At 49.3% G+C, this 25,414-nt stretch overlaps 2 protein-coding genes across 2 annotated transcripts in view; both read right to left on the bottom strand.

The window, feature by feature from the left end:
• Positions 1-9,740, bottom strand: part of ACACA (acetyl-CoA carboxylase alpha) — a 208,988-nt gene extending 199,248 nt beyond the window's left edge. The window contains exon 1 of the mRNA XM_078611909.1: positions 9,125-9,740. The gene's annotated coding sequence lies outside the window, so the exon portion shown is untranslated. The remainder of the gene's footprint in view (positions 1-9,124) is intronic.
• A 3,662-nt stretch (positions 9,741-13,402) lies between these two features.
• MRM1 (mitochondrial rRNA methyltransferase 1) lies at positions 13,403-24,340 on the bottom strand. The gene is made up of 7 exons (XM_078611905.1): positions 23,577-24,340; positions 22,309-22,591; positions 21,336-21,510; positions 20,292-20,385; positions 19,628-19,751; positions 18,010-18,129; positions 13,403-14,035 (listed from the first exon to the last, which is right to left on the bottom strand). Exons 1-7 carry the CDS (start codon positions 24,063-24,065, stop codon positions 13,980-13,982), a joined length of 1,341 nt encoding a protein of 446 aa, XP_078468031.1. The 5' UTR covers positions 24,066-24,340; the 3' UTR covers positions 13,403-13,979.
• Between the last annotated feature and the right edge of the window lie 1,074 nt (positions 24,341-25,414).

Genomic DNA, 25,414 nt, shown 5'->3' with positions numbered 1-25,414 from the left:
GTGAGGGGGTGGGGGTTGAGGTGGATTAGGGGGGGGGTTGGGTGGGGGGGTCCGCCCCAGCCCTCCCGCGCGCCCTCCCTCCACCGAACCCCCCTCCCGCCCTCCCTTCCTTCCTCCTCCCTTCCCCCCCCCACTCCCTGCCCTCCCTCCATTCCCCTCCCTTCCCTCCGCCTCCCCCCCCCTTCCCATCCGCCCAACCTTCCCCTCCCTCCCTTTCCCCTCCCACCCTCCCTTCCCCCCCTTTCCCCTCCCTTCCCCCCCTCCCACCCTCCCTTCCCCCCCTCCCACCCTCCCTTCCCCCCCTCCCACCCTCCCTTCCCCCCCTCCCACCCTCCCTTCCCCCCCTCCCACCTCTCCCTTCCCCCCCTCCCACCCTCCCTTCCCCCCCTCCCACCCTCCCTTCCCCCCCCTCCCACCCTCCCTTGCCCTCCCTCCCCCGTCCCCCGCCCTCCCTCCCTCCCCCGTCCCTCCCTCCCCCGTCCCTCCCCCTACCCCGCCCTCCCTCTCTCCCTCCCCCCGCAGGAGACGCGGTGACGTCTGTTCAGCGTTGCCATGACGGCGACGCCGGCCTGCTGCTGGGATGACGTCACGGCGGCGCGAGGCGACGCCGGGCTTAGCAATGAATCCCCTTAGGTTTGTTTTTCGGTAAAGTCACGTAGGTAAAAATAAGTAATAGAAATAAAATAAGATTTTTATTATTTACTTTTACCTACGTGACTTTACCTAAGAGTATGAATCCTTGCCGTCACGAAAGCTTCAAATCTAGAATTAGCAATGCCCCCCCCCTCCACCGACTTCCCGATTTGTTGTTTTGAGACAACAGACTCAACGCATTAGTCAATAACGCTGCATTGTGGCCTTAATAAAGGAAACATTTATATTTCTGACAATTAACATTTTTCACAGCACACAATAATGACATTTCGGGCAATGGCTCTTTTTCACGGGCATATATCAATGGCTATGAAAAAGGGTCATGGGCCGAAACGTCGCCTATTTCTATTTTTTTTTATAATGTCCACATTTTTGCTAACGAACGTGTTTGGAGTTTTTTGTTTGTTAATTCTGCTTGTGCACCGCTGCAAATGCAACGTAACCAGAATAATGATATAATTGCTGGTTCATTGTTAATTTGTTAAGCACAGACACCAGTTAAATCGTTGAAATTAATATGTTTTTGTTCATATTCAAAGCTTCAAATCAAGATTTGAGTTGTTATTAAATATTTGCGAGTGATTCGTGACTAAATCGTTATTTCTGATTTAACAAATTCCAATAATGTAACAAAAGTTGCATTTATTTTTAATTACGTATTGTATACATGTTGACAATAAAAATCCGATGACAATCTTGAATTATTGATTTCATATTTGCCTCACACTTTGGACATAGACATATTTTCTTTTACTAAGTGTATTTAAACCATGCGAGATTTAATTACTGTACATAAATTGTGTGAAGGCTCATGAAACATTTTTAAAAGACTATCAAATTTACAAAGCAAATCTCGAATTATTGTGGGTTGTTGAAAACAAATATTGTTTTTGCGCTCCTGCTTAGCTTGTACAACTTTAAAGCACCAATATAACTCTTCACAAGCCACACTTTTTAACTTTCTAACTAGTTTTGATCAAATCCCAATCTTATAGAAATGACCAGAAGGACATTTTCTGACGTCAATTGCTTTCCTTTATCTTATCCATCCTTTGTTATTTACGGTTTGGATAACAACTTATGGAGGGAAATAATCTTGATTAAAAATATTTATTTAACAAATCTAACTTTAAAGTTAACTCGAATAAAAATTAGATCCCAAACAGTTATAACGCATGAACTAAACTATTTGCCTGGCAGAGACGTAACAATTTTAAGTAGGCGATGGCGAAACATGTAATAAATACCCAGTAATTGTTATTTAAATCAATTATAACAAATACTGCATATTGCAGAAATGAATAATGCCCAGACACGTAATAGATCCCAGACTATGCCTCGCTGTTTATAAAAATCCAATGTCAACCATGACTACTTACTGAACCTGATTTATAAATGTCTATTATTATTTGTCGAGCATATTTTTTGTTATATAATTGGAATCAGCTCGCAGTGTTGAATAAATGTTGAAGGTCATGGGTTGGGATATAGCTCAGCGGGCAGATCAACAGAACTAAGCCAAGGTTCAAATCCCGGTCAATGTCACAAACAACCTCATCATTATCGCAATCACCAACCATCTCGGAGGGGAGGGATGGTTAAAAATTAGTAGCATCTGTATTTAAAGCTTTCGTGACTGCAGGGATTTATCTTCTTGGTTCTTTCGGTAAGCAGCTCCTTACTATTAAGATTTCCCTCCCTTTATTACTGCTAATCCTACTTCCTCCCTTTATTACTGCTAATCCTACATAATACACGAGCATAATATTACTTTGAGACCCCCCCCACCACCTACACATTCCACAAGTAGTGACTAATCCCATATCTGCATTTCCCATAAATATGCTAAATTCCTCTGTTGATATGTAAACTCCTTTGTCAAGGCTCTCTCCTCCTCTAACCCAGCTTAAATATACGCTGCCAAGCTTGGTGACGTTCATTCAGACGCTGTCTTTCCGACAGACCTGTTCTTCACCTGAGGACGGCTGCTCGCATTGTGCCCTTCTATGTGACTTTACCGAAAGAACCAAGAAAATAGTAGCATCTGGTTGAGAACGCACCACTTGCTAAAAAGGAAATCAACAACGATTACCCGGGGCGACATTGCTCATCCACCATGAGAATGTGGAATGTTGGCGATTGGCAAGGGCCCAATGAAAGTAAAAGCTAATTTGCGATCTTGATATGTGGATGACTCCAATTGTAAGTTACTAAAATGTTGCAGTGCTGTAAAAATGATCCCATGCCCTGGTCAGCATGTCACGATTTTTTACCACCACCACATCCACAAGAAGACTGTCTCTATGAGGGGTCATGGCTTGACTCAGAAATAGATTATTTGTTGGCCCGTATTGTCTAGTACGCTCTGTCTTATCTGCATTGTCTTTGATTTGTAGTCCCGTTTGTATCGTTAGCTTCATCGAAATCGCGAGTGAATCGCACGTGTCATCTGCTCTCTCGTGTCCCTATCGTCATGTCTCATATGTTCTGTCTCGCTTCTTCTCTCTCGTTCGTAATTACGTCTTTCCTCTGTAATTCAGTGGGCCCACTTCAGCAATTGTTTCTTGCTGTGGTTGTCCCACCTGATGACGGACGCTTGTGTTGCGCTCGAAACGTCGTGATTAAATTTATTGTATTTTATACCTACGTGACTTTACCGAAAGAACCATGGAATATTGTCCGTCTTGTTTACAAAGTCTGCATTGGCTCATGTCTTGCCTCGTCTGCATTGGGCCCTCTCTCGTTCCTCTGATCACCATGGTGGATGTGTAACAACAGCAGCATATAATCTACAATTAGAATAACTCGTGCAAGCACTATTCAATGTACGCATACACCGTGATCGTAATCATCTATCTTTAATCGATCAATCGATGGCCACGTTACACCACTACAAACCTGATTTACTCCCCTACTTGTGTCTCAACACTGCAGGCTGAGTCGCGGACCTATTTGCTGTCATCCAGCATTGCAGTGTTGCGTGCAAGCCTTCCAATTTACTCTGCATCAATTAAACTGTGTTCCGCAGTCAAACAAAAAAAATATACAATTTAAAGGGTTTTTTTGCGCATTAAAACAGCTACAGTATGTAAAAAATTGTTATCAATTCACGATTTGAAGTTTTAGTGACTGCAAGGATTCCTACTCTTTGTTTTTTTCGGTAAAGTCTCCGTTGCTTCCGAAACGTCGTAATTTAATTTATTTGAAATTTTTACCTACGTGACTTTACCGAAAAGACTGAATTTCTATCTTTTCACGACTGAATTTCTATTAATTCACAACTTTGGTCCAACGTCAAGCAAATTAATCTACGGGTTTGAAAGTTTACAATGCACCACGGCACTCTAATCGAATGTGGGCCAAGCGATAAGTGGCCCTGGTTCGGTCCATGCCCGATGGCACCAATCCACGTGGGTTTGTTCCACAAGTTCAACACCGGGTCGCAGCGAAGCGATAGGGCGAAAGGTTGCGAAACACACCTTTATAGGATTATTCACATACTTTCACCTTTTCACGCGATTACATTAATTTTGATCGATTGATTGATAGTAAGGGCATTCGTTATCATGTTGTGTTTAATTTAAAGCTAGACGTCGTTTAATATGTCTGAGCATTTCGCATGAACACTAACCTTAGGATTATACCGGTCCCTTGCCTGATTATTATCCAGCAGTGGATTGAGAAAGGGCTGAACTTTATAATTTATTTGGTTATTAAACAAATATTTATGTTGCTGCGTTGGCAGTGGTGCACACACAATTAACAAACTTAACGCATTCGTCAATAACACTGTGACATTAAAAGGAAAACATAAAATACGTTTTAGACAATGGGACATTTTCGAAGCACATTGCCGAGTTTTTAGTTATTAGCTTTTTAGTTTGTATATATTGATGAGAAATGTAAGCGAACGCAACAAGCCTACGCACTGATCAGGGCCGGATTAAGGCACGGGGGGCTTTAGGGTCTGGAGCTCAGGGTCCTTCTTTGCCAGCTGGAGGACCTCCAGAGATGAAGTAAAAAGTTATTCCATTTGCGAATGCTGAATTGCATTTGTTGCTAGCCTTGTAAAAAGATATTTATTTTTCTTTAACTTTCTTTTCCTTTTGAAAATATTACTGGGGGCCTCACAGTACCTGAAGCCCAGGGGCCTACAAAATTTTAATCCGGCCCTGACACTGATATATAGTGTACGGCTGTATGCGTTTTAGTCGATAGATTAATATATTGATTACGAAGATCACAATACATGTACGGAATTACGTGCGAGATAATCAAATGTTTTAAGATTCGTGGTGTATTTAATGGGTTGCGCGTGTCACTGAATCAAGATAATTAAACAAATCGCCGAAAGAAGGCGATTGTAAATCGTTCATCGCATAATTTACTATTATTACCTACTATAATCACCCAGAAATGTCTGTCCGTCCCGCGCGTGACGTCCCTCCACACGAGGCCCACCCCCCCATTATCAATATTCATGAGTGGGTGGATTTTTTAACTAACGCAGAGGAAGGTCGAGCTGAATTAAAAAATATATTATGCAAAGTCGCTTCAAATATGACGTTTCTTTACAGAAAGTGATGGTAAAAAGTAAATCTACGCAGCACAGTGCTACATACGTGCGTGACGTCACTGCAAAATAGCCCCCGCTTTATTAATATTCATGCCCGCGTGGAAATTTAAATTAACACACCAGGTCGTGCACTCCACATGCCGCACCCCTCCCCTCATTAATAATAATCAGCGGATGACGTCACTCCACATGCCGCACCCCTTCACAATAACCATGAGGGGGTGACGGCACCCCACATGCCGCATCCCTCCCCAATAACCATTATCGGGTGACATCACTCCACATGCCGCATCCCTCCCCAATAACTATTAACGGGTGACGTCACTCCACATTGAGCAACCACCCTCCCCTCATTTTTCATATTCTTTGGGTCTTTCGGTCAAGTCACGTCGATAGGTTCAAAGAAAATAACAAAAAACTACGACGTTTCGATCGCAACACAAGCGGTCGTCATCAGAGAGAGGGAGTTAGCCTCTAACTGCAAACTATTTTAAAGGTTTAAAATGGGCGTAGCCTAAGTGTCAGCAGTATGGGCGGGGCAGCTAATGTTAATGTTAGTGGTGGTCCACCAAGGCACTTGTGGTGGGTTTCCACCAATTGGAGGGCTGGCAGGTAAAAATTTGCATGTTAGTGTGAGATCGGAGAGCGGCCTCCAGGTCGAGCGCGTTGAGGTGGCTATGTTAATGTCAGTGATAGTCCACCAAGGCACTTGTGGTGGGTTTCCACCAATATAAAAGCTGCCAGGTAAAAAAATATATAATCATGAGCTAACTATTTTTCTATTGACTATTTCAGATTTACTGCAATACACACCCGTCCTTGGACGGGCAAAAAAGCTAGTACTCTATATAATAACGATATACTATACACAGTATACAATACTAATGTATGTACAATATTTTAGATATTGTATTACACAATACTATTGTATATACATTATTTTAGATATTGTATATACAATATCCAGGAAAGGAAAGCGCCTAGTTTATTCAATAAATTAAATACCATTCAAGTATATGGTGCGATGGTCGTTTTTGCTTTAGGAGGATTTTCTTGAGCAACACACCCTGGACTTGGCTTCGATTTCCCTGGACCTCATCAGCAGGGCAAGGTAATTGTGGCCCCTTAAAACAATTGCTGCTGGGTTTGGCTGATTGGTGTGTGCATGCCTTCAACCGTGCCAATGGTAACCTCCGATTAGCAAGGTTGGCTACGTACGGTGCGAAAGAAGTTCAAGTTCAAGTTCACGAAGGGCTCCCTCAATTCAGGTCAACCAAGGTACGTACTGTAAGTGTATCAACATTTTTTTTAAAACGTGCATTTAAAAAATCATAAGTCTGCAGGTAGAAACAATATGGGCAGTGACGATCATTACTGTCCGTGACTCTCACACATTCGAGTCACCAGACCGGTGAGTTTGGCTGGGCGTGCCAGTCAATAATTCCCTAATTTTGTTGGCCTATTTTTTTAGCCATGTGACAGTCCGAGGTTTTTTAAATTCTAAATTATTATTCTTACGCTTGTTTACCCGGCTAACGTTTAATCATTTTCGAGGAAGACCCCCTGTAAATAATTTGAGGAATTGTGCTGCAAAGTGCGCTTTATTTAACCACTTTCTGATAGTCCACCACGTGTGGTTAATTAAATGCCCCATTTTTGGTGAAGCATACAACAGTAAACGGGGTATTATTGTACGAGTGGGGAAAGTTGACACTTAAATTGGGCTTCGGCAGAACAACCTCGTTCAGAGAGATAGATGGTGCGCCCGGTGCGGCCGTCTGGAACGCTCTTCCTTCCGATATTAGGACGCCACTGAAGTTATGCATTTCGATTTAAAGCTTTCGTGACTGTAGAAATTCATTTTCTTGGTTCTTTATTATTTCCCTTCTACGTGACTTTAGCGAAAGAACCAAGAATACGGAGTTATGCACTTTAAAAAAAACCTAGATTTAAAACTTATTTCTTTAGAAGTGCGTTTTGTATTTTGGTTTGTTGTCCTTCCCCCGCATCTCCAATTAATTGACCCCTAACAATTTTCCATCTGCGTATTCATTACGGTTTTAAATAAACCTTACTTTAAAAAACACATTAAGTTGTACAAAATTACATGGGGGGGGGGGGGGGTCACACGACATCTGAAACCACCACCGTGTACACACGGTGGTCGAGACTAATGACGGAGTGACAGCAACCAAACTACTGGACATCAGAATTCCTCCACTACCAATCAATATTCTGATTCACCCACGAGAGAGGGTGTCTACCGCAGGGATCGAACGACGGAAATAATCTCGCGTGTGGGAATCCACACGAGTTCTTACATCTCAAGATGCCATGGTGGGTGGGTGAGTGGTGGGTGATGCTAAATCGTGGCTGATGATGATGAAACTGATCCCCCGTGCACCGCTTTCTCATGAACACAGCCGCCTCAGTTTGATTCCTGGCCAAGTCACCAACTAATATTAATGGCGAGTGAAATCTGAACATGTCCAGGACTGTACTCTGGGGCCCTCGCCAACCTACACTGACCAGCGTGGTGAAGTATGGTTTAAAATTACCTCCACGGCTGGCACGGCGTGCGTGGTGATGTCGTGTATATATCCAGCTGTGCATAAGAGGGTTTTGTTTGGGGGGGGGGGTTAGATCGCGTCAATATGAATGTGTCGTTAAACCCACCACCACCTGACATAGCCAATTAGTAAGTTGTGTCACTCGTTACTAGCACAGAACACCATGTGCGTCTGAGAGCAAAGCCACGACATTAACAATCTGAGTCCTGGTGTCTTCACAAATCGATATGCAACCAACCAGGGCACTCTGCAAGCATCCACGCCATCCCTGGCCAACACGTGTCTCTCGTGTCTCGGTGTTTAACATTATAATGAGTTCACAGCCTCCAGTTTCATCACCAGCAGCTGGGGTTGGTGGCCAAGTGCCTCGGTCTGACACTTGCATGAGACGCAATGCCATCAACACGGAATACCGGTGTCTCACAACGAGTCGTCCCACGTCCCCACGGGTGGAATCGAGATTTACGGTAATCGATTTTAAGATCGGAGGTACATGCGTAGAATCCAGATTTGAATACATTTCGTTTGCAATCGGTTCACGTCACGCCTGTGGCAGTGACACTCACTCCAGTGCGTTGGTCTGAGCTGGTCAATGAAAAAGTTTAAAGAATCGATTCAAGTTTCGATCATTGTATTGATTCATCGAGCAGCCGTGGTGGTGCATTCTTACTGCACTATAAATCGTGACAACACGTCTCAGTAATGACTCAACAGAGCGCCTCTTCTGCACCGTTCAATTCAAATTCTGATTGTCAATGCCGAATCAGCAGCCCATGTTCCATCCACTGCTGGATGAAGCTCTCGGAGCCCACGCCGAAGCCGACGCAGAAATCCATCGAACCCGCGATTTAACAATCCACGAGCCGATGTCATCGCTCCGTCTTCCTAGGTGGTGGTCTCCGAAGGGTAATATTAATAATATTATTAATATTATTAAACATATTACCACGCATTATATCATTTGACGACCGACAAAGTAGCAAAGCTCGCAACTATCGTCGAGAAATCGGCGAAAGTGCAGCCCTGCAATAGCCGACCGACAGCCGCTGCTGGCGGATAACGCCTCCGCTTAGAGTGGAGTAGAGTTTGGTAGTCATCCACACTTTACCCCACCACGCACATCGCGTGTGAGATGGAAGGGTATTAGGGGTAAGATTTAAAATTAATTTAACGCAAAAACTTGCCCCCCATTGTTTCAACTGCCGCGCCGAGAAATCGAATGAAAAGCTGATCACTTACAACCACGGCAGCGTTCCCCAGTAATCGTAATCATACGGTACAATACTAATCAATAACTACGATCACTCCCATGGCCGGCACTCACCTGCGTGCGTTGCTGACCACCACCACTGCTGTAGGCTGTGATGACCACTCCTTCGTCCGCTGCCGGTGCAGCTGTGCCCGGCAACGGGACGGTGCTGGGCCGGGACTATGTACGGTCTTGCGCGAGTGCGAATTGAAGCAGCCCAGCTCGGACAAAGCAAAGTTTAAAGCTGCGCACGACGGTCTACAGTGATATGATGTGTATGTACAGTCGTATGTACAGTCGTATGTATGTACGGGTGACGCAGATGCTGCTGCTGCTGTCAGTGATGCTACTGATGTTGCTTTGTGGTGGTAGTGGTGGGTGATAATGGTGGTGCTGCCAGCCGGCTGTGATGATGTTAAGTAGCTGTGGCAGCGGTGTATCCCGAGCGTGTTCGTACAGTATATGTATGGATGATGATGATGCTGCTGCTGCTGTCAGTGATGCCGCTGCTGCTAATGCTGCTGCTGCTGTCAGCCGGCGGCGACTGTGCTGGTGGTGATAGTGATGATGGTGTCAGCAACAGTGACAGCAGTGGTGGAGGTGTGTGCTGCTGTGGTGGTGGTGATGATGGTGGTGGTGTCGGATTGAGGGTTGGTCCCACAAACGTCTCAGCATGGCGTGATGGGGGGGGCCATGCTCGGGCATTGCTCCCTGACCCCACGGCGCGCTCGCTCGCGCGCGCTTCCGGGGTAACGCGCTGGGCCAGACACGTGGTCGCCTTCCTCGCCGCCGCCGTGCGCACGTGCGCGTGGGGGTACACGTGGGGGGGGGTACACCCGTGGGGGGGGGGGTACATGCGGGGGGGGGGGTACACGCGGGGGGGGGGTACACACGTAGGGGGGGAGGTACACGCGGGGGGGGGTACACGCGGGGGGGGGGGGGTAGTTGGAGGGGTACACGCTGTGTGTGAGTGGGGTAGTTCAAGGGGTACACGCGGCGCGTGCGTGCGTGGGGTAGTTGGAGGGGTACACGAGGCGTGTGCGTGGGGGGGGGGGTAGTTGGAGGGGTACACGCGGCGCCTCGGTCGCCCCAACCCGGGAGAAATGCATCCGAAGCAGCTGACTGCGGTGTTTGGAAAGGAAATGCAAAACACAAATCGTGAACCAGAAAACTCCAGGTTACTCGGGCCACCTGTTCCACCTCCAACCTTGTGTCTTGTCTGTGTGGGGGTTGTTTTTTTATTTTTCATTTAAATACAATTGTGCGTCTTTTTCGTATTCTGGTCCATGTGTGTATGTCGTCGTTGTTTTCTCCTGTACGATATTTTATTAGTTCAAGTTCATTTAGTAAGTATAGCCCTGTGAGCAATTCGGCTCTTGAATCGGGTGCAACCGCAACAAACAGAAAACAAAAACATGAACATGAAAACATCTTATAGTGACTAGGTGCAAACAGAAAATCCAAGAAAAGACAGCAAAATATTGCAGAAAAAGCACCGTACACCAACGCTGTGTGCAAAAATCCCAGCGGGATGCAAGTCAAACAACAACAACCACGACAACTTAGATTAAGGCCATCAGTCTAACTCTGTACTACAACAAACAAACATGGCCAAACCAAAAAACTTTTCGAAAATCACCAAAATAAAGCCATAAAAGCAGGGATAAAGGACACGTTCAGGAGCTCGTCTTAGATAGACAGTATTTATAATAATCCGCTCCAGTAATTGACACCGGGCTAAAGCATTCAGGGGTTGCTGCGTCTAACTTTACGGAGAGTTCATTAATGTTCTTCACAAAGGGATTATTGATTTGGGTTACGTCCACGAAGTCGGTGGATCGATGAAATCAACCCTCGTGTAGATCTCGCGTCGGAGACCATCCAGCAGTAGAATGACCACGATTGTTCAAGTTCATTTATTAGGTATAGCCCTGTGAGCCATTCGGCTCTTGAATCGGGTGCAACCGCAACAAACAGAAAACAAAAACATTAACAAAAAACATCTTAAAGTGACTATGTGACTGAGTGCAAACAGAAAATGCAATAAAATACAGCAAAATATTGCAGAAAAAACACCGTCCACCAACACTGTGCAAAAATCCCAGTGGGATGCAAGTCAAACAACAACAACCACAAGACAACTTAGATTAATTCCATCAGTCTAACTCTGTACTACAACAAACATGGCTAAACCAATACACTTTTCGAAATCACCAAAATAAAGCCATGAAAGCAATGAAACAGTGATCATAGGAACTGTGACGGAATTTTCACAATAAACGACGTAAACAACATGTACTACCAAAACCCTGCAGCCATAGCTGGCTGTATAAGTTACTCCACAACAGCAGGAGCATCAATCGGAGTATTATAATTTTTCAATGCACCTTTAAGATCAGCGCACTAAATCACTGATGTATTGAATTAACAGTTTTTTCATGTCTTTTGAACGGTCGTTTACGATTTTGAGTGACTTTCATCCAGCAGTGGATTGACCCAAGGGTTGATGGCTGCTTACGTAATGAGAGAGTGTTTGTGAAACTTTGGGATGATCCCTGTAAACACGTGAGCCAAAGTCGGGCCAACAATGTTGGCATTTGGCATGTGCTCGAAGCAGCTGGGCCAATGTTCTATGTTTACTGGCGAATTGCATAATTCTGTACCGGTTAATGCTTTGTGTTGTTTAACGTTACTGTACACGTACCGATATTTAATGTAAAACTAAAAAAATATTAAAATTAAATGCAGTTTTATTAAATGCACCCGGGCAATTAAAACAAGCGTTCGTGTGTTATCACTTAATTCGTATTATTTATATTTTTAACCTACGTGACTTTACCGAAAAAACCTAAGAGTATGAATCCTTGCAGTCACGAAAGCTTCAAATCTAGAAGTAAAATATTAAACACAACTTTTAAATGCCAATGTGGAGGTTAAAAACCTCCGATCTGCCAACGCTGCCGAGTAGTGGGCGGGCGGGGAGTTTGTAGTGGGCGTGACCCTCGCTGAAGCACGCGCCCTGATTGGTTGAGCGCCCGGCGATAGGGTTGACACCTCGGCCAATGGGGACTCACCTTGGGGAGAGGGGGGGGGTCGCCCACTGCCCTCGGCCGAAATATGGTTCGATCACGTGACGCGGGCGTGGGTCGCAAGCGGTGATCTCTTCTCCACGTGGGTTTCATTAGTGGAGGGCATGGGTGGCTGATCGCTTTTCAATTGCTCTTGAACTTCTATTTTTGCTTTGTTATTCAAAGGGTCGTGATAGGCTGCGGCGGCGGTGGCTCAGGGAAGCCTTCGTACGAACCAAGCAGTGGATTGACCATGGCTGGTCATGATGATGTTGATTATCTTGCTGTTTTGTATTGACATTGCTGTACAGGGGTACATTGCCTATCGCTTTTTCAGTGGTCCCTAAGCCTATATTATTAACCTTTTGGACATTTTAGTGAGTTCATGTCAACCTTGGGGTTAATGTTTAAAAAAATAGTGGCACCATTTCAACGTTGTGTTTAACTCTGTGCGTTTTAAACCCCCCCAAGGTTCGCACACGAGATGGAAGCTAAATGAAATATTATGGAGTGAGTCGACCCCTATTTGCGCAATCTCGCTCGCAGATTTCACTCGGTCTGCAGCGGTGGCGGGAGGGGTTTTGTGTAACGGTCATCGTGGGTTCAGGTCAAATCGCGAGGTCAAAGTTTGGGATGCGGCAATTGGGGGAGATGTTTTATGAGTAGACCTTCATGTCGAGTTAAAAATGATTATTTTTTAAATTAAGTTTCTAGTTATGATTTATACATCCCGACGGTATGAAAATCATATGTACACACATCGCCCCCTTTTCACGTAGCCGCAAGACAGATATTTTCAGGAGGGTCCTGCATAAGGATGTTTGGGCAAATTCCATTAATCGGTGGCATTGCAGCAGCAAATATGAATACCCAGAGAAAACACATAGGATAAGCAATAACACTCATAGCTCCACACAGATCGGTTCACAAATACACGCGATTGTATTGCCATCTCTTGATCACCTCTGCCCATTAGGTCTCGGCAGTCACAAAAGCGTGTGCAATCCAAACTTAATTTGGAGCTTGTGTAATCCACCAACGCAACCCTTACCATCTTCAAAGTACAGGGCCACAGGAAACATTGTAGTCACCGTCTTCACGCTCGTACGAGGTCGCGTGGAATCTTGAGAATCTACACTGGTTGTGGAGCATCCTCCCTTGACCCCCCCCCCCCCCGCAACTAAATGGGAGGGATGTTTTGTGGTGGCTCCATCATGGTGCCCTGGATAGTCCTGGGGTGATCATTCATGCGACGCAGATGTGAAGGGAATCACTCGATACTGGCTTTTTGTTTGAAACATTTTATTTTGAGACTTGCTCTTGTAAGTTCTCAGTCCCCAAACTTTTTTGTTTTAAACCCGTTCATATTCCAACCGTGGATAGAACTTCACGCGCCAAGTGCCGATTATATATACGACGTATGCTAATTATTTGCAATTAAATGACGATGTTATTTTTAAGATAACGGGAGTGAAAAAACGAAATACGAAAACAAACCGAGAAACGATACAAACGGGGGCGGTAATAACCGAGACTGATCCATTGAAATGTTGGGCGAGTTAATTCTTTCATTTTTTTTTTTTACCCAGGTGAGAACTTTTACAGAGTCCAGGACAAGCCTCATTTGCAACAGTGACCTGGTTATCTTCCGACGTCCGATGTCTACAAAATATAAAACACATTTCACAGTACGACGACAAATCTCACTCGCCCCCTTTTGACAGCAGTCGAGACGGACAAAGTGATACGCTCCACATGCAAATAGTATTCATCTTTTCGCGTGTTCTCGTAGTGCCATATAATAAAAAAACACATCAAGTACTACGAATATGTATCGCTTTCCTCGCACACGCACGCGTCCTTCATTCTCGCTTCTTCTCCTCCGCAGCCTTGCCGAGCAAATTGTACAACAGGATCCCTGGAAAGAGAGAAATGACGCAGAGTCCCCGATAAATATTGATTTTAGCGGCCACCAACGGCCACACGTACCAAATCATTGCAATGTAAAAAATTGCAATGTAAAAAATATATTGTCTAATGGTGAAATTGAAATTATACATTTAATCCGATCACTATGATGCGTTTTGGGACGGATTATTTATTTCACACCGATACTAATATCACATGTAGCGGCAATGGTGACAAGATTAGGGGAGGCTTTCATCCAGCGTTGGATTGATCATGGCTAAGGAATGTGACAATGAAATGGCACAGTTGCGTAAAATATAACTTAAAAAAATCAACGCAAGTTTGGTTAACACCCGACTAAGCCATCGCAAGCCTAAGCGCAGCATTCTCATGTCACTTGGACAAATCGTATCCAATTCGTACATGCGTGCGATTCGACACGCGTATCGCAAGCATCGATTTTTAACCGCTGCATCGTTACAAATGTACGGTGTTTACAGCGCCGCATGCCGTAAACTGCGTGGCATGCACACCAGGGGCTGGAGCTCTGCTCGTGGCATGGGATTGGAGTTCACTTGGACTAGATTTCATGTGGACCGAGTTTGGTGTCGACTAGAGGTCATTTTGAATTGGGTTTATTTGGACTACGTTTCGCGTTTGGACCGACTTATATTTACGATTCGTAAACGTGTTGTTTGTACGAATGGATTTGTGTTACCCCTCCAGCCACTGGAGGCCGCTAAACTCGCCACAATGCGTCGGATCAACTCTGATTCGCGACGATTCGGTGGATCGCCAGGGAAGTTAATTGATACACCCAACAGCTCCAAAGAAAAAGCAGCAACAGTCATCAACAGCATGACTGACATCAATGTTGAGTGATATCTGAATCAATGCCGGGTGCTCCCCCCCCTCCCCATCACCAACCTGCATTGACAAGAGTGGTGAAGTATGGTCAAACACCCATGGCCAATTCCTGAAACACTGGCCGTTTGTACAGCTATTTAAGACCACGTTTGCTCACAATCAGCTCTTTTATCTGCATTTGTGCCCCACTGCCAATGCAACGGCCGTATCATCAACACAAAGGTATACAGGAGGCGATGTACTGGGCGGTGTGAAAGAGAACAAATGATACGGAGAGATAGAAATCCTGGTTTACGCTATGCGCCATCTCCAGTGAAATTTGTTCGTGTTTATTATTTCACTCTGGGTCCGCTGTGTGTGCCGCACACAGACAGACGCGCACATGGAAAACAATTAAATTTTGTCAGCTGGTACTGCGTGCACACGGAATGTTGCAAAATCACCAAGTCTGACCACCACCACTTCTCTCCCACTTGTTCCCGTAACCCTCACCCTCCACGACCGACTGCATTTGTTTCCACTCAGGAGGCTTCATCAGCAGTGGAATGACCCCAAGAAAAGCCATCGGTAGTCAACGGCCGTCTGCATCTCGTGTTTCGCTGTTGTGAACAGTGAGCCACATGTCTGCTGTCTGGCAGCTGGGGTGCCTTAGCCTGGCTCTAGGCAGCGTGTACTCCCCTGCTATGATACGTGGTCCAGAGCCGTGGTGTTGAGCGAAAATAATCGTGGAGAGACGCGTGCTTGGAATTGCATTGAGAGACAGAAAGAGGAACGCGTGGATTAGAGAACACATGCCGGTTAATGACATCATCCAAACTATGGGAATAAGCGGGCCTGGGCAGTGCACATCGCTAGGATGGGTTAAGGATGGCCGAACCAAGGAATGGAACGCGTACGAGAGTACATCGACCGAGGAGATGGGGCGATGAAATCAGTGTGGTGGCAGCGATAGTTTTGGGAGGTCTTCACCTGGCAGTGATGATGGCTGACGGCGATGATGATGACCACATTGAACCTTGGTCAATGACGCTGACAATAGACGGTGGAACGCGTGTGCCGGGGAGTGGCAGCATTGTGTGTGTGGGCCGAGGCGGCAGAGCGGCTGAGTAATCGCGTGATTGTGTGTATGCGTCTGTGTGACTGAGATTAAAAGTGTGTATGAAGGTAGGTGCGAAATGTATCTTGGTGTTTATTAGTGTGCGTTAATATCACATTTATTGATATTTTTTGCTTGTTTAACGTTTTTGTTTGAACGTTCTCGGTGGTTTGTTTCGGCGCACTTTTTTTTTTCGACAGCGTGCATGTAGAATACCTGTATTATTAGTGTCTGTGTATTAATTATCTGTGTCCTCGTGCATGTGTTTTCTTGGGGAGCGGTAGTGTAGCGGTTAGCGCGCTGCGCTACGAATTTAGTGACCCAAGTTCGATTCCCGCTCGTGGCCAACAACACCGGTGACGATTATCTGAACTTCTCCTGGGCCTCCCCCCTAGGTCGACTCAGCCTCAATTGAGTACCTGGTGCGGTGTGTAAAAACATTGCTGCTAGGGAGACAAAGGCGGCCGGGTGTTGTGTTAGCCACCCACCCCCTTGTGTGCCATGCCGGCCTTCATAGGTGCTCGCTAACAACACTTGCCACAACAGACTGTTGAGGCTATCCAGGGGATCTTTGTCTTGTCTGTGTATGTTTATAAATAGCGTGGTGTACTGTAGCGTACACCACGCTATATGTTTGCTGATGATCTGGTGATTGCTGCTCAGAGGAAGAGTTGGAGGTGCTGCTGCTGGACCTAGAGTATGCCACTAAGAGGTGGGGTCTTACCATCAGCCCCACCAAAACTAAGCACCTGCCTGGTTATTTTGTGCCACCAAACACTCCACCACCACAGCTCCCCATTGGTTGTAGAGAGAGTGGAGAGTTTACCAAAGCTGGGCAGTATGCTTACGACCAGCTCCGGTTTGACAGCAGAGGTCTCACTCTGAATCAGTCTGGCGACATTATCTTTTCATCGGCTGCGCAATGCTGTGTGGAAGCTACCTGGTCTGACGCTCTGCACGAAGCTTCGGCCAGTCATGCCCTCCCTTCTCTCTGCTTGTGAAACGTGGACCCCCATAATGGAACATCTTCGCCAGTTAGAAACATTTAGGCTGGTCTGTGTATGATCCATCCTGGGTTTAACCAGGCTGGATTGTGTGAGGAGTTCACAAATCCTTGAAAGATCTGGGCACATTCCCATCAGTAAGCAGGCAAGGCTGCGTTGGCTGGTTCATGTAGCCTGCATGCCCAGCCACCGCATGCCCAAGCAGCTTCTGTTTGGCTACATAGAGGGGGGGGCTAAACAGGCACGACATGGGCTGGAGAAGAGATGGACTGATACTGTTTGGGATGATGTGGAGCTGAGTGGACTTGCCAACGACTGGTACCAGCGGAATCAAGATCGGCCTCTATGGAGGAGGCTCGTGATGGACGCTACTGGGCAGTTTGAGGCAGTCACCCTCCAGCAACAACGGAGGGCAGAGTGACGCTCACAACAATGAGCGGAGCGCCGGGCAGCTAAAATGCAGCAAGTTGGCTCAGTAGGGGGTACAGCTGGTGTGCATCTACCGGTCATCTCAGTCAACCAACCCATGGTACCTGGGTCTGTCCCAAGACCTCCTGTCAGCGAGGCTTCAACACTTCACGTTGCCTCAAAGTGCACCTGGCCTGGTACAGGCGCCGTGGTGATGTCACCGTCACTTAGTGGCGAATGGCGGGTATTGGTAGTATGTGGCTGGCGCGCTGCACTACGAACCCGACAATGCCGAGTTCGATTCCCGCTCGTGGCCACCAACACCAGTGACGATTCTCTGAACCAGTCCTGGACTCAGCCCTCAAATGAGTACCTGGTGCGGTATGTAAATAATGCCACTAGGGACATCTGTGAAAAAGAGCTTTATAGCTCATCTGATTCCTCGAGTATGATTCTGGATACAAAGGCGGCCGAGCGTGGTTGCTGGCCCCCTACCCCCCCCCCCCCGCCCCTTGTGTGCCATGCAGGCCTTCATAGGTGCTCGCTAACAGTCTGTTGAGGCTATACGGGGGATCTTTGTCTTTGTGCGAGCGAGGGAGCGGCACTCACCCGTTGCCACGGACAGGTTGAGGGACTCGATGCCGCGGTGCAGCTCACGCCGCGGCTCGATGGTGAGCAGCACGTCGCACAGCGCGAGCAGCTCCTGCGGGAGTCCGTAGCCCTCGTTGCCTGCGAGCACACGAGGTGGGGGGGGGGGGGGGAGGAGCGGGGTGTACAGCAGCGAACGCGGGAAGGGGCCTTTAACACAACGTGACCGTGATCATAATCACTCCAACATCGCCGTCACGTTTACCGGCGTCATTATCATCACCATCGTGTGCAGTTGGATGAGTGTGGGGTTGAGTGCGTGAGCACCTTGCATAGCACAAGTGCCGCGGGGATGTCAATGTCACCGCCACTTTGTGAACGGCGGTTGTTGTTGTGAGCCACGGGGAGCGGTGGCTACAAACCCGGCCATTCGAGTTCGATTCCCGCTCATGGCCAACACAAGTGACGATTATCTGAACTGCTTCTGGGCCTTCCCCTAGGTCGACTCGGCCTCAAATGAGTAGCTGGTGCTGCGTGTATACATCACTACTATGGAGACAAAGGCGGGCCGGGTGTGGTGCTGGCCACCCAACCCCTCGTGTGCCGTCCCGGCCTTCCTTGTTACTCGCTAACAGCACGTGGCCCAACAGTCTGCTAAAGGCTACACGGGGGATCTTTGTCACTATCTTTACGTGTGGGAATGGACAGAACAAAATGTCATAGGGAACCGCACACTGTGTACAAGACACAACTGGAGGGGGTCTCCCATGCTCCACTCCCATGTGCCTGGCAATTGTCCTTGCAGCTAGAGGACAAATCTTTCATTCATTCATGAGAACACTACTCAGCTTTAACTCCGCATAATAGACCTCTCCCCCCACCCCTGCTGCCCCGCTCCCTCCCCACCCCACCCACGGTCGATAGGCAGGTCATGTGTGGCGGGGTCAAGTGTCGCTACTCTCGCCTCTTCCCAAGACGTCTGGCCAGTGCAGAAGAGGTCAGGCCAATTACCTTCTTCAAGGGCTCTGTCTGCTGCACCGTGCCCTGTGCTGCCCACCAGTCACCATCATTGCCACGATGGATGAAGGCCTCGCCCCTAAGCCGTCGCCATCTCTCGCGATCGGGCGACGTGACAACCCGCCCGGCACCTGCACACGAGCCGCGGTCGGCGTTCCTGGCTTCTTTGGGACGCAAATATTCTTGACCGTGCCCATCGCGCCCCTTTCGAGCGATGCGTCCTGCCCCAGCGCCGTTCATTCGCTGTATATTTGGTGTGCGTGTCTCTCTCTCTCTCTCCCTGAGGTCACGTGGATTTTTCTCCGGGTCCTCTGCTTTTTCCTCAACATTTGGAATCAACGTGCGTTTAGAGTATTTGGCTGCTATGCATTTCTACGTGATGAAGCCACTTCGTTGGGCTGTCATTTGTGGCCAGGTCACTTCTGAAAAAGAGCTACGTAGCTGAGTGAGGGCCTTACCTGGTAATATACAAAGTTCAGTTTATGTTCGAACGACGCCCTTAACCTGCGCACGCTCCGTAATCCACGCATTCCTCTTTCTCGCTCTCTCTCCCGACATAAAATCCTGAGAGCGCGTCTCTCCCTCTCTCTCGTACGCTTCGCGGTGTCACCCGGCGACGCACCGATGAGGAGGATGGTGGGGGCCTTCAGCTGGTACTGGTCGCAAGGCACGACCGGCACAGTCGACCCCGTGCTCTTGGCATGCGCCACCGTGCCCACGATCTGCCAACCTTGCTTTGCCTTCTCCTGCGCGCGGGACGGCAACGGAGGAAGGAGGGTTATAACAACCCCCGCGGCGACTCGTGGAGTCGCGCTCATCTCAACAGTGGTTGCCTTTTACGACCGAGTGGAAGACGTCAGCCTTCACGCGACCCTCTCTGAGAAGGCACGACGGATGCCATCGTCGACCCGGAGACCGCCAGACATCATCGGTCTGCCGGTCTCAACGACGTTTATTCTATTTCGAGAGGCGTAGCGCCGTTGTTTTCAAAGACGTTGTACTCACCGCAGAGAACCGTAGTGACACGATCGCCGCACTCTACGATAGCTGGCGCCAAACCGTGCCACACGCCCTCCCGCATTGCCTTGCGGGAGCCTCGGTACCGAAAAAGGTATATATTTTTTTCTTCCGGAATAAAAAAACTGATAACATACACCTATGCCATTGTAACAGAACCGGCAGAAAAACTGATGACGTACACGCACGTCATGACGACACCCGTGTACGTCATCGGAACGGGAAAGGGTTGAACTGTCGTCGCTGTCGCCGTCGTCGTAGTTTCTCACCTGCAGGACTTGCGGCAGCCGCCCCGTCGTGTAAATGTCCATCACCTCCACGGTGCCAGCGCTGGCTTTGCTCACGGTCGGCGTCAGCGAGCAGCTGGTGCGGGAGAGGATGGGGGGGGGGGGGCAAGGACGGTGGGGGGGGGGGCAAAGAGGGAGGGGCGTGGGGGGAGCATGAGAAGGTGCCGGGCGGACACCAGAGACGACGACACTGTTCAGCAGGCACACGTTTACATGTACAAATGTTGAACTTATTTAGCACAAAAAGCAGTTCTAAAAAATTTAGTTTTCAATCGAGGTTTCACGTTGCAACTCGCATTCTAAATCAACGCTGCTGCGTAGCTTTCCGCGGTTGTGCGGTAGAGCTCTCTGATGTGCTCCTCGGGTTGTAAGCCGCGTCGCGTTATTGTTGTTGTTCAGCACAACGTTCGACGTCCGACGTTTCGTTCCACGCGTCGGAACACCCCAAGAAGCTCCCACCAGCGGATGGAACGAAACGTCAGACACCGTGCAGCAGAGCTCGCCGGCGCAACCCGAGAACGCAGCGTCCGCTCGAGATCCTTCACGCAAACTGTCAGTGCGGGAGGGCGAAGGCGGAGAGAGAGCACCGACGTGGGAGCATAGAAAGTGCAGCGCAGCAATGGGTTTTGCTGCAGTGCCCTCTGCTGCCCGCAATGCAGCATAGCCCCGCAGATGCCGAATGACAATCTGGCATGCATAGTAGGCACTATCCAGGCTCAACCCTGCATAACTTCCGAGATCTAGTGAGATTTCTACCCCCCCCCTATCCATTATCCCAAATGATCAAAAGGTGAGCGTCCGTCAATATCACGCCGCAATTCTGGCGCACACTCCACCGACCCAGCTCGTCTTCATTCATCCGTGCGTCCGTCCATCCCCCGCCAATCCCCGTCCTCAATCCGCGCGTCCATTAGTCTATCTCCCAGTCTGTTCCCCGTTTGTCCGTTCTTCCATCCGCCCTGTTCGTCCATCTCCCAGTCCCGTCCCTCGATTCGTCGGTCCGTGTGGCCGCCACCCCCACCGCACCTGTTCTGCTTGGTGATCAGCACCGTCTCGACGCCCATGAAGTAAGTGGAGCGCAGCACGGCGCCCAGGTTCATGGGGTCGTTCACCTCGTTGATCACCACCCACAGGCGCCTCTTGCCGCCGTCCGCTGCGGTCTCGCTCGCGGGCGACCCAGCGGCCGGGTCGTCGGTGGCGACTGCGCTGTGGGAAACGGCGGCGCGTCACTTAGGCAGCTCCAGGGAACCGACGATAGTCATCGTCACCCAGAATGAGACACACAGTGTACAGGCGAGAGACGGGAGGACCGACCGAACAGGATAAACAGGACACGTGACACAATGCAGATGACACACTCAGGACACAAACAGTAGACAAACATAAGAGGTTTTATGGGTTAGATCGTGTAAATATAAATGTGTCATTAAACCCACCACCACCCGACAAAACCGATTAAACAAACCTTACTAATTGGCTGTGTCGGGTGGTGGCGGGTTTAATTTCACATTTATATTTACGCGATCGAACCCTAAAAGAACCTCTCTCATGGATAATATTGGTCGCGAAAGCCTCCACTACTATGTGTTCAACAGCACACAGCAAGTACAAACAAGCCGAAAAAAAAAACTCATCTTCTTGGTTCTTTCGGTAAAGTCACGTAGAATGGAAATAATAAAATAAAAAAAATAAAACATAATAAAATAATTCTCACAACGTTTCCACCTGAGGACGGCTGCTTGCGTTGTGGCCGAAACGTCGTGAGAATTATTTTATTAAGTTGTATTTTTATTATTTTATTATTTCCATTCTACGTGACTCGTTTGACTTTACCAAAAGAACCAAGAAGACGAATCCCTGCAGTCACGAAAGCTTTAAATCGCAAAAAAAAGGACTCATCGAATCGCGACTCCAAAACCGCGACAATCCATTAAGATGACGGCGGAGGGAGAGACGAGCAAACCGTCACCGGCCGACGACGGCAACAGGCAGCACTTGCCTTCCGCTTTCACCGGGTCATCCGCCTGCCGGTCGCAGCTCTCCTCTCCGCCGCCCGCGGGCTCCGGCTCGCCCTCGCCGGCTCGCGCCACCTCGGCGGTGCCGGCGCTCGCGACGTCGGCGGAGCCGGCAAAGAGGGCATCGTAGTCTATGAAGTCGCGCCGGCTTGCCTCCAGGCACACGCCCTGGTTGGGGCGGCCCTCGCTCAGCTCATCGAGCTGCCGTCGGTTCACCAGTTCCGTCTCGATGCCGCGCTCCGCCGCCAAGCGCAGCAGCTCCTGCAGCTGCAGGTGGGAAACGGACGGACGCTTGCGGTCACGTGTGTCTGCAGGTGTGTATGTGGGTGTGTCTGTGTGAGTGGGTATTTCTGTGGGTGTCTTTGTGGGTGTGTGTGTGTATATATGGATGTGGGAGTGGGTGGAGTAAATTGAGCCATTTGGCCGACTGGCTGTCTGGCTGGTTGGCCTGCGCTGTGAACCCAGCGACCCTGGTTGCATTGCCGCTCATGGTCAACACCAGTGACGATTATCCGAACCCGTCCTGGGCCTCCTCTAGGTCGACTCAGCCTCAAATGAGGAGTACCTGGTGCGGTGTGTAAACATCGTTACTTGAGAGACAAAGGTCGTCGGGCGTGGTGCTGGCCACCCACCCGCTTGTGTGCCGTGCCGGCCTTCATCGGTGCTACATGCTAACAGCAGTCTGTAGAGGCTACACGGGGGATCTTTTAGAGCAATCGTCGGTGGAAACTGTCGCCGGCAACGCGGGCCTTACAGTCCACTGCTGGACGAAGGCCTCTGCGTGGCGCCGTGTCGGTGGTGGGGTTTATTTGAGCGTACTTCATCACGATGGTCAGTGCAGGTGGATGAAGGGGGGGGGGCACACCCAGGAATGGTTCAGATACCACTCGCCAATGATGTTAACCACTGTGCCACCTCTCCTCCGGCTGGTGATAAACTCCGTGTAAATCAAAGCAACAAAGAAGTAAAAAATTACGTGAACAATGCGAAAGCGGCAGACTATGACGACGATGACAATACCAATCATGATAATACCAATGATGCAAATGATAGCCAAAACGATTATGCAAATTATAATTAAAGAGGATTTTGATGATTAAGACGACGGAGATGATGAACGTAATCACGACAATTAGGATGATCGTGTTGATTATGATAAGAGTAACGATGGCGATGATGATGGCGATGATGGCGATGATGGCGATGATGACGATGATGACGATGACCCCGACGACGACGTGTCCATCGCTACCTCGGGCCGCTCGGGGTTGCGCTTCTTGTTGAGCAGGAGGCGCTTGAACTCGCGGTGTCCATGCAGCAGCGCCATGTGCACCGGTGCGATGCCGAACAGCATGTCCTCCTCGCCGGCGTCCTCGCTCCGCTGCCCCGACACGGGGTCCGAGCGCCGCCAGGGGCCGCGCTCCCCGCTCTTCTCCCAGGGGGCCCCCGCAGGGAAACCCCGTGCCTTGCCTGGGGGGCCTCGCTGGTCGCGGCCGCGATCGTAGCCACGGTCGCCCCCGTTCTTCCCCCTGTAGCTGTAGTTGACGCCGAAGTCGTCCTTCGCTTTGTAGCCGTAGTCGCCGCCGCCACTGTTCCTCGTCCTGTAGCCGTAGCCGCCGTCACCACCGCCGCCGCCGCCGCCGCCACCCGCCGCCACCGCCGCCACCGCCGCCGTCCTTTCTCTTGTAGCCGAAGTCGCCACCGCCGCCGTCTCTTCTCTTGTAGCCGTAGTCGCCGCCATCCCTCGGCCTGTGGTCGTAGTCACCTCGGTCCCTTCTCTTGTAGCCCGAGTCGCCGCGCTCACCGTCTCTTCTCTTGTAGCCGTAGTCGACGGCGAAGTCGTCCTTCGCCCTGTGGCTATAGTCGCCGCCGTCCCGCGCCCTGGCTTGTCCTCCCCCGGTAGCGCGCGCCGGTGTCGCCCTCTTCAGGTACGCTTCGTCGTTGTCGTCGTCGCCGTCATTGTCGTAGGTGTCGTCGGATCGCCCGTAGTGCGACGCCGTTTCCCTGTGCGGAGCCCCGCCCTTGCTCTGTTTGACGTGGCCACCGCGCTGTCCTTCCTGCAGCCGTCCTCCGTCGCCGCCTTCATCCCAGGAGTCGCCACGCCTCGGATTCGCGTAGGGTTTGCCGAGAGGTGTCTGCCCGAACGCCCTGCTGCCCGTCGTCGCCTCCCTGGAGCTGAACTCACCGTCTCCTCCTCCTCTTCCTCCTCCTCGTCGTCCTCCTCCTTCTAGCTCTTCAAAGTCTTCTTCGTGCAGCTCGTGACGCGGCTTGCGAGGGCGTCTCTCCTGGATAGGGGCAGCCGACCCCCCTGGCCGTTCGGATTGAGCTTCGATTTTCGCGAAAAAATTATCATCATCTTCGAAGTCGGCCGCCACGGCCCGGCCTCGCCTGGCCCTGACCCTCGACCTCACACCGCTCGCCCTGTTTGCGACATCGTCGTCGTCGCGGTCATCGTTATCGTCGGGCAACTCAAAGCGGTCGCCTCCCTGAGCCGACGACTTGGCAGACCTCGCGATCCCCACGTGGAACTGCCTCCTGCAGCTCGCGCTTGCGAGGACGAAGCGAAGAGGAGAAGACGATGACGAGAGGAGGAGCCCTGAGCGGATGGACTCGGCCTCGGTTGCGTAACTGTGGAGTGGCCGGCACCGCGGCCGAGACGCGGCAGCGAGCAGGAACCTCGCGCCCCGCAGCATCTTGAGTTGATTTTATTTCGGCTGTTATTGTTGTTTACGATTCAAATCGATCTTCAATAGCATCCTGAATAAAACAAGGACACATTGATTCAATGTAAAAACAGAATAATAATAAACCATGCCAGTGCAAACCACCCTGTGTGTTTCTCCTGCCTAGGTTTTCTTCGAGGGGGATGGCAGGGAAACGGTGGGGGGGTGGGGTACTTAACAGCAATAATATAAATTTTGACTTAAAACTTTAGTGACTGCAGGAATTCATATTCTTTGGTTCTTTAGGTAAAGTAACGTAGATAGAAAAATAAAGAAATATAGCAATACTACTATGAGCCAGGAATGTGTCCCGCGTGTGACGTCACTCCACATGAGGCCCCTCCGCGTGACGTCACTCTACATGAGG

This window comes from Lampetra planeri, chromosome 37 (genome assembly GCF_965212315.1).
Source record: "Lampetra planeri chromosome 37, kcLamPlan1.2.h2, whole genome shotgun sequence".
Lineage (NCBI taxonomy): Eukaryota > Metazoa > Chordata > Hyperoartia > Petromyzontiformes > Petromyzontidae > Lampetra > Lampetra planeri.
Note: the sequence above shows the minus strand (reverse complement) of the source record. Positions and strands in the feature narration are given on the sequence as shown.

Bases quoted from the DNA above. Each gene is read 5' to 3' on its own strand.
- MRM1 (XM_078611905.1), bottom strand. From the start codon at position 24,065: ATGGCGGCGACTACGGCTACAAGAGAAGAGACGGCGGCGGTGGCGACT. The intron at 22,592-23,576 runs GTAGCGATGGAC...TCCCACCTGCAG, and splicing joins GCAACCCCGAGCGGCCCGAG to CTGCAGGAGCTGCTGCGCTT. The intron at 19,752-20,291 runs GTGAGAAACTAC...TCCCGCGCGCAG, and splicing joins GGCTGCCGCAAGTCCTGCAG to GAGAAGGCAAAGCAAGGTTG.